The sequence below is a fragment of the Impatiens glandulifera genome, chromosome 1 (genome assembly GCF_907164915.1).
Source record: "Impatiens glandulifera chromosome 1, dImpGla2.1, whole genome shotgun sequence".
Taxonomy (NCBI): Eukaryota; Viridiplantae; Streptophyta; class Magnoliopsida; order Ericales; family Balsaminaceae; genus Impatiens; species Impatiens glandulifera.
In genome coordinates, this window is record NC_061862.1 from 112,815,814 (window position 1) to 112,824,754 (window position 8,941).

At 32.7% G+C, this 8,941-nt stretch overlaps 1 protein-coding gene across 1 annotated transcript; it reads right to left on the reverse strand.

Annotated features, from left to right (window-relative positions):
• Positions 1-2,619: 2,619 nt before the first annotated feature.
• Positions 2,620-8,305, reverse strand: LOC124940690 (cation/H(+) antiporter 15-like). The gene is made up of 5 exons (XM_047481225.1): positions 8,194-8,305; positions 7,195-7,437; positions 7,078-7,091; positions 4,532-5,551; positions 2,620-3,744 (listed from the first exon to the last, which is right to left on the reverse strand). The coding sequence occupies exons 1-5, from the start codon at positions 8,303-8,305 to the stop codon at positions 2,620-2,622; spliced, it is 2,514 nt and encodes an 837-aa protein (XP_047337181.1).
• Between the last annotated feature and the right edge of the window lie 636 nt (positions 8,306-8,941).

An 8,941-nucleotide genomic window follows, 5' to 3' on the forward strand; every position in this document is an offset into this window, starting at 1 on the left:
AGTTCTTGGTCGGGTGTGAGACTCCTCAGTACCATGTTCGAATTTACGGTCAAATGTCAAAATCCTTAGTTAGAGCTCTCGGTCCTGGTCGAAATTTCACGATCGGACCTCTCTGTTCTAACTAAAATTTCTCGGTCGGACATCTCGATCTTGGTCGAACCTGTCGATCATCAAGAACATTAAAACTATAGATTTTTCAGTTTTGATTGAGGCTTGGATTCTTGATCCAAGGGCCTAGGTAGCTTCACAAAGCACCCATGAACATTATGAACGCAAGATTTGATTCAACCTGGATGATGTTCGTTTTCATCAAAATAGGTTTAAGGCCAAAATTCGAGTTTTTAGTTTTTAAGCTTTAATAAAGTGAAAGGAGCTTGCCAATAGAGCTTCCTTATAGTTCATAAGATTGATTAATACTAATACATGAACACTGGTTGTTCAGTTTGACTAAATCAAGAACTTAAAATTTTATTTATTTTGAAAATTTTGATTTTGATCAAACATGATCGGGATGGATCAAACATGATCTAAATAGGTTCTTAACATCATTAGAAACATATTGGGAAGCTTTCTGGGCTGATGTTCTTGAGGATTAGTTCAATAACAGAAAATCCGATTTTAAATTTTTCCTAATTCTAATTTGGGGGTTTCTGTTTTATATCGATTGATCGCTTTTAGCTTCAACATAAATCTTGTAAATGATTCTATAATCGTTTTCCAATCTCAAAAATCAACAACCAGACAATATACAAACTTATGAAAATTGAAATATGAAAATTTCAATTTCAAACTAAAAGATTATATTATAGGTGATTAGAAGCATACCAAGGATTGAAAAACATTCCTTAGACCGGGATGCCTGGATCCAATATTTAAGCCTGATGCAAAAATTCCAAATATCCAGAAACTTGGAGCTTCAATGGCGGATTTCTGTGATTTTTTCATTGAGGGGGCTTGAGAGTGGATCTCTTGCCTTCGGATTTATCAAGAGCGACTATTTATAGCCTCATGAAGTCGGTTTGTGAAGCAAGTGGATCAGATTTAGTTAAAAGTCATCAATGACATTTTGACTTTTCTTGATCCAACTTGCCCGATCAGACCATAATGAAGCCTATGATCATAGACGAAATGATCACCGTGGTCGTGTGATCATTTCAGCTTTCGAATCAGCCGATATGGTGGAATATCAACAAAGTTCCATCTTTGACAAATCAAAGATGGATTCATCCTTATCCTGTCCTTCATTGCGAAGAAGAAGACAAACTAAACGTGAAACGATGCCTTTTTGGACATAAACTAGAACGCGGGACGCTCCGTTAGCGTTCTTTTTGCGTTCCGTCCGCAGTTGGGCATTCCGTTGCGTTTCAGCTAATGGTGCTAGAGCGTGCGTTAGTTGATTATGTGCTTTGCAGAGGCGCGCTCATTTCGTTGCAGTGAGCGACTCTTGAGCGTTGAAAGAAAATTCAGCGCCTATCTAAAAGTTGTAGTTCCAGTTGCAATGATCCTTCGAGGTTTCGGCGGTACCAGATTACATATTTATTTATTTTATTTAAACTTTAAGGGTTTATTTGAAATTGATTTTTCTTTTACCCTTTTGGCTTTGGTTTTAAATCTTTTAAAATATACAAATTATTTAAAATAAATGTGACATTTATTTGTGAATTTATTTTATTTATTTTAATATTTTTTGTTTAATAAAAAATTTATCTGGGATAAAATGAATATAAAATTTATTTTAAATTATTTATTTTAATCTATTTTAATTTTTTTATAATTAAATTGAGACAAAATGGATACAAAATGTATCTCAAATTATTTTATTTATTTCTTTTAGTCATTATCCTTAATTAATTTAGGATTTAATTATTATATTAATTAATCCAATTCACTGTTTGATTAGACTTTGACTTGGATGAATTATTTAATTTTTTTTTTAAATAATTAAAATAATTTTATAAATTAGGTAGGTAGATGTTTAGTGGTTACTCATAGAGATTGACATTACCTTTTATCTAACTCTCATTGTCATAAATTAGAGAGAAAGTCTCTCATGAAACAGTAATCTAAAAATTATAACGTGTTAGAACGAATGGTTTAGAGGTTGAGATAAAATTAAATCTAAATAATTTTTTTAATTACCAATAAAATTTTTATGTATTCTAATAAATTCAACAAGAATGACCCGGTGGAAATAGTCGACTTAAATGATAAAAATTTCAGTTTGATTTTCATTATAATCGCTTAAAAAATGAAAATGGAAGAATTTTTTTTGTTGGGGTACAATTGTTAGTAAGATAAATTGCATGTGAATTGTATTGTTTTCAATTCTCCACTATGGCATGTTTTTCTCGAATTTCCTTTTACACTAAGCCTAATAAGCCTAAGCCTGATCTATAACTCTAATTTATTTATTTTTTCTTTCAGTTTCAAGCCGAAATCAATATATGTCTCATATCTAACCAATATGCCTCTAAAAGAAATAACGTAAACAAACTTCTCTTAGTTACAAAAATAAGCTTACATTACATTTTAAATATCTTCACTATATCTTAGAAAAGGACAAGACAAAATATGACCACTAGACACGCAAATTTGGTATGGTACATGAGATTAATTTGTTTAGTGTAGTATGTGATCTTGAGCAATTGTTTGTTGTTGCAACACCAAGATCGATGCCGTGCTCTTCATGTCGGAAGAAACAAGCATGTCACCGATCACTCCTAGCTCCTCAAAATAATTCCAATCGCCAAGTCCTGCCACCAGTGGAGACCTGTCATCCATTCTTCTTCCGACTAATATTAAATCGTAACTGTCTTCGAGAGCAATGAACACCCTCATTGTCTCATTCGCGTCCCTACTCACAACTTCGTTATACTCGACTCGTTCAGAAATCACCTTATGAAGATCAGCAAGATCTTGTAGCAATTTGATGTCAAGATTATCTTCAACTGAGTTTTCGGTTACGTGATCCTCTTCTACCAGCATCCGAATGACGGTTAGCTTGACTGTGATGTCCCTAGCCATTCGCATGCCTAAAGAAAGTGCTTCTCTAGAATCTGGTCCTCTAGTGAAGATAACACACACGCCATGACTCATTTGATCACGCCCTTGTGTAATGTTATCGTTCCAATGTGAGATAATCTTTTTATCGACGATGAGACCGACCGAACAAGGTGCCTTGTCGAGTACATTCTTCTTCATGTCTCTTAAGGCGATGCTATCGGACCTTTGGAATGGGATGATGAGAAGCATTATACCCTTTTCGAGTGCCAAAGAACATATATCGTCGTGCATTGATGCATAAGGAGTGATCGAGGTGTAATAATGGTTCTTGATAACTCCTTGGTAGTAAATCTCTAACTGGACGAAGGCGTTGATGATTCGAGAGGTTTGTGTTTGTTGAAGCGAAGATTCGTTATATGCCTTGTGGAATTGGTGGTCGATGAGGACGGGATGAGATCGTCCTCTAAGATCCATGAGATCCATTATGAATACTCTTAAGGGTCTTTCTAAGGTTGGATGAAAACGTATGAAAACATTTGCTATACTGAGGATTTGATCTTCGTCGTGGAGGCAACCGAGAATTTGAGTTTCACCTGTGTGTCCAAAATGTTGGATTGTTCTTCTTCTATAGTTAACATATCTTTTTGAAGGATCGTAGAAGTAACTGATTAGTGGGGTTTGAATGGCTGCATTCATCATCGCAAACAAAGTAATGATGCTGTAAGCTTCAACGTTGATTATCTGCATGAGTATTGCATGGATATTGAATTAGAGAGAAAATGATTAATAATTAAGAAATCGGATAATGATGAGACTTCTGTTTTCTCTTTTCATTTTTTAATGAAAGAAATCACTTTTTATTGTTGTCAAGTCGACACAAATGTCCCATGTACTAATATGAAAACAATCAAACAAAATAATGAGTAATAGTAATGATAAAGGCTATCCCGAGCTATCCAAATCACTTTTTCAAATAACATGGTTTGATGTAGTTTATTAAAACTTAGGTTAGGTCATCTTTTAAAGGTAGGTGTATACTCATTCTTTGAAAGTTCTTTTTCATAGATTCATTTTAAACCATGCAGTCAAATCAACTACGAGAATACTAAATAATTACAAATTATGCTAAAATTTATAATAAATTAATCAAAATATAACAAAATGAATATAATAAAAAGATGCCAAAAACTCTAAATTATGTAATTGAAGTCAACATGGGTATGAACTCTCTCTTCCAAACAAAATAGTATTTTGATATTTAAATAATTTGATGTGAAGAATAATGTGATTGAAAAATAAATTATTGAAAATTAATTCTAGGGCATAATGAGGGCATGTGAACAAATAATCTACTATATGTCAAGCAAAGGTGGTCAAGCTTAGTAAGGAACCTTAAGGAATGGATCAACAAAATAAGGGCATGTGAATGCTAGGGTGAGATATAGCATGTTCAAGATGAAAATTGACATTATCAATACATATAATTTGATCGGTTAAAAAAACAAATAAGAAACAAGGACTTACATACAGTGGCTTTCATAAGTAGTCGGTAGATCATAATGTCAAACAACCCTCGTGAGCTTAAGGTTTCAGCAAGAGTAAGAGCATCCTTATTAGGCATCCTCCAATAACGAGAAAAGCCATAAACAGTTAAAAACTTCCCCCAAAAAGCTACAAAAACAAAGGAGGATACTTCGAGAGAATGTAGCAACGTTATCGAGGAAAAGTCGATATCCCTACCAACTTCCATAAGAAACGCCGGTAAAAGAACTGTCGTGACAAATAGCTCAAGCTTCTCAACCACCCCGGTCCCAAGAGGCGGACCGGTTGGGACAGCCAAACCGATAAACAAAGCACCATACAAACTGGTCATACCCAAAATATCCGAAACATACATAATCACAAGAAACATTACAACAATTCCGAAGAATATTGATTCCTTCAACGTAGCATTATCCTCGGACAACTTCTTTGTCATCCAAATCATTAATGGTCGGAGAACAAAAACTACGATGACAACCACAATAACTCTCGACAATTGTGATTTGAATAAGTACGGTGTAAGGTATGAAGAATGAAAAGATGTTGTAAACAAGAAGAAATTACTAATGTCTCTGATTATCCAACAAATAGCATTACTTAACAAGGAAGCCGACAATGCGATACGTCCTATCTCGGAATTAAGTAGTTTGAGATCTTTAAGAAGAGAAGATATAGCTTGGAACGACGTTGATGACAAAGCTACAGATAATAAAACCAACAAGATCCTTTTACCCTTTTCCTCCTTATTATTCGAAAACAGGAATGCCATTAATACTGTGAATGCTAATGGAACAATTGAACATGCTATACCTATAAACCATGTTAATGTTCCAGCACTCCTAACAACGTTAAGATCTGTCTTTACGGCGAATAAGAACATGTAGAAGGAAAAGCTCAAATATTCGAGGGAGGTTAGGATTAGTTTCTCTTCAGGTGTAAACTTTCCTTCAAAGAAATCATGTCCGATGAGGCGGCCTAGAACAGATGAACTTGTGATTATTCCCGTCTGTAAAAATTCATATTAGCAATTATTATTTGTATTAATTCGAGACAAAACCTATAATATAAGTTGTTTCGTGACATTGATATCTAAATAATGCAAACTTATGATAGTTTTTAGAATGTTTTTAGATATGTTAGATTTATTGGACTAATAAATATAAATAATGTGTTTGGGCTATTTTAATTCGGAATTCAATAAAAATAAAGTGACCATTAAGTATTTATTATTTTTTATTGAATAAGTCACATAATTAATATAATTAATAGTACGGAACGGTTATGGGTAGAAACCGTCAATTTATTTATTATTTATGATCGTTTAATAATAAATAAATATAATATAAAAGGGTTGTGGTTCCCCGATTCACCTAGTTTTCATTTTCTCATTAACCTTCATCGTAAGAGAGAGAAGAAGGGAGAAAACCGCTTGGAGAATCGGAAGAGCAAACCCAAACTCAAATATCTTCATCATGAATTCAGGTACGCTTCCGCTTGTTTAATCAACTTATGGACATAGAGAAATTTATGTATTAGGATTGTGATTCATGCATGTTAGATATTATCGATCTATAGGATTATAGATTAAGGAAAGAAAATCTAATATGTATTTGTTTAGAATCATGAATTTAGGACTAAAGAAAATTTCTACAATTGGTATCAGAGCCAATCTCTATGTTAATTTGTTGATATTAAGATTTTTTTATGATATCATATTATGATTAAATCATGAATTCAGATATCATAGTAAAGATGATATGATGATTTGAAGAAGAATGATTTTTAGGGTTTGCGATTATGGTTTTTTTTTTTTTTAAATAAATAATTAATTAAAGATTAAGTTTGACTAATATTATTTATTTAAATATATATGTACGGAGTTTTTTAAAAGTTCAAAATTTTAATTATTTATTTAATAAATAAAGATTTTATTATAAATAAATTACATAACCTATAATTAATGATATATATATTAATGATATATATATTATTAAATATATGTATTTACAGAAAACTATTACCGAGATTTATAAGGAGATATATATTATTGAATATATATAAAATAATATTAAGAAAATAATTAAGAATTTAAGGAATTAAGAATTTAATTAATAAATTCAATTCGGTTTTTGAGATTTAAACCAATCAATTGAAACAACATATTACCAAGTAATCTATCTTGTGATTTGATAAAGTATTAAATAAATAAGAGAAATTATTTATTTATCTCTTATTAATTAGGCTAAATATAATAACCAAATCCTATATTTTATCTCCTATTAATTAGGCTAAATATAATAACCAAATCCTATATTTTCTCAATTTAGTTATTTCTCTATTACTATTATAAATAGATAAACTAGTAAAGATTATTCATTCAATCAATAATATTATTTCAATCTTTCTCGTTATCTTCTTGTGGTTTAGATAAGCGCACAAGGTCCTTATTTTTGAAAGGAAAAGTGAGTTCGTCAAAAGTGACATGTCGAGAGATAAATATTCGTCCAGACGGAATGTGAAGACACTTATAACCTTTATGAGATGAGCTGTAACCAAGGAAACTGCATTCAGTAGTATGAAAATCGAGTTTGTGTTGATTGTACGGCCGTGTGAGTGGATAACAAGAACACCCAAATGTCTTCAAAAAACCATAATCAGGAGAAGAGTGAAATATAGTCTCGAATGGTGAACGTTGATGTAATGTCGGAGTAGGAAGACGATTGATAAGATATGTGGCTGTTTCAAAAGCTTCACTCCAATAATGTAGTGGCATAGATGCATGAGCCAATAAAGTGAGACCAATTTCCGTAATATGACGAATTTTTCGTTCAGCAATGCCATTTTGCTCACTAGTATGTGGGCAAGATAAACGATGTAAAATACCATGATTATCTGTTAATGATTTGAAATTTCTATATTCTCCTCCCCAATCAGTTTGCAATATTTTTATTTTACGACTAAATAAATTTTCAACAAGTCGAAGAAAGTTGATAAACGTATTCAAAACATCCGACTTTTTCTTTAACGGATATATCCACGTGAATTTGCTAAAATCATCCACAAATTGTACGAAATAACGACAACCATTAGATGAAAATTCAGGAGCAGGTCCCCAAACATCTGAATGAATTAGGTCTAAAGGAGCCATAGATGTAGATTTTGAAGCTGAAAAAGGTAGTTTATGTGCTTTCCCATATTGACATGATCCACAAAAAGAAATAGTATTACTACCTGAAACTGGTAATTTAAAGTGTGATATAACTAAAGATGTAGTAGCGCTAGAAGGATGTCCAAGTCGTGAATGCCAAATTTGAGCCGGAGATCTAATACCAATAAATGCTTGTTTATTAGAACATGTTGAAAACGAACTTTCAGTAGGTTCAACGCAATAAAGTCCGTCCTTGAGTAATCCCTTAAGAAGCACTATCTTCGTATCTCGGTCTTTAATAAGACAAATATTTGGGTGGAATTCAAAAAATACGTTATTATCTGATGAAAATCTCGCGACACTCATCAAATTTTTAGTAATATTCGGAACGTGTAAGATATTACGTAAGTAGAGAGATTTTTGTTGATTTAAAATTTTAGTCGTACCAATATTATAAATATTCAGAGGCATACCGTTTCCGACTTTGATAGTTTGAGTACCTGTATAAGGAGCATGTACATGTAGATTATTAAGATCGGAAGTAATATGGTCGGTAGCACCTGAATCTGGACACCAAGTGGGATCTACAATAGTAGACGATGTAACTAACATTGTCGTAGGATTTGTAGAAGGATTAAAACGAGGGCACTCAAGAGCACTATGTCCTTGTACATTACATATTTGACAAGATGGATTATAAAAACAACTTTCGGAGCGATGACCAATTTTATGACAAAAATTACATTGCGGACGATTATTGTCTCGGTTCTGTCTTTGGTTCTTTCCGCCTCCATGCCTATAAATATAAGCAACATTCGCCGAAACGTTTGAGCGCGAAGTATTTTCATAATGGAATTTTCTTTTCTTGAATATGAGTCGTTGTTCATAATTTAGAAGTATGTCTGTCATCTCATTAAACAATAGATCTTGTCCGGAAGTTAGAGCACATATCATCGGCTCGAACTCGTCTCCAAGCCCGTTGAGTAGAGTTAGTTGCAGATCTTGATCAGAAACATATTGTCCGGCAGCAATAAGTGCATCTGATAGGTTTTTGATGTGTTGAATGAAGTTAAGAAGAGAATCACTACCTTTGTGTGCGTTTAGGAGTTGACTCCATAACTCAAATAGTCGGCTCTTTGATTGAGAAACATAGATTTTCTCTAAGGTTTTCCAAAGTTCTTGTGCCGAAGATGATTTTGAGACTTGTTGACGAATCTCGTCGGTCAATGTTGAAAAGAGCCATGCAAG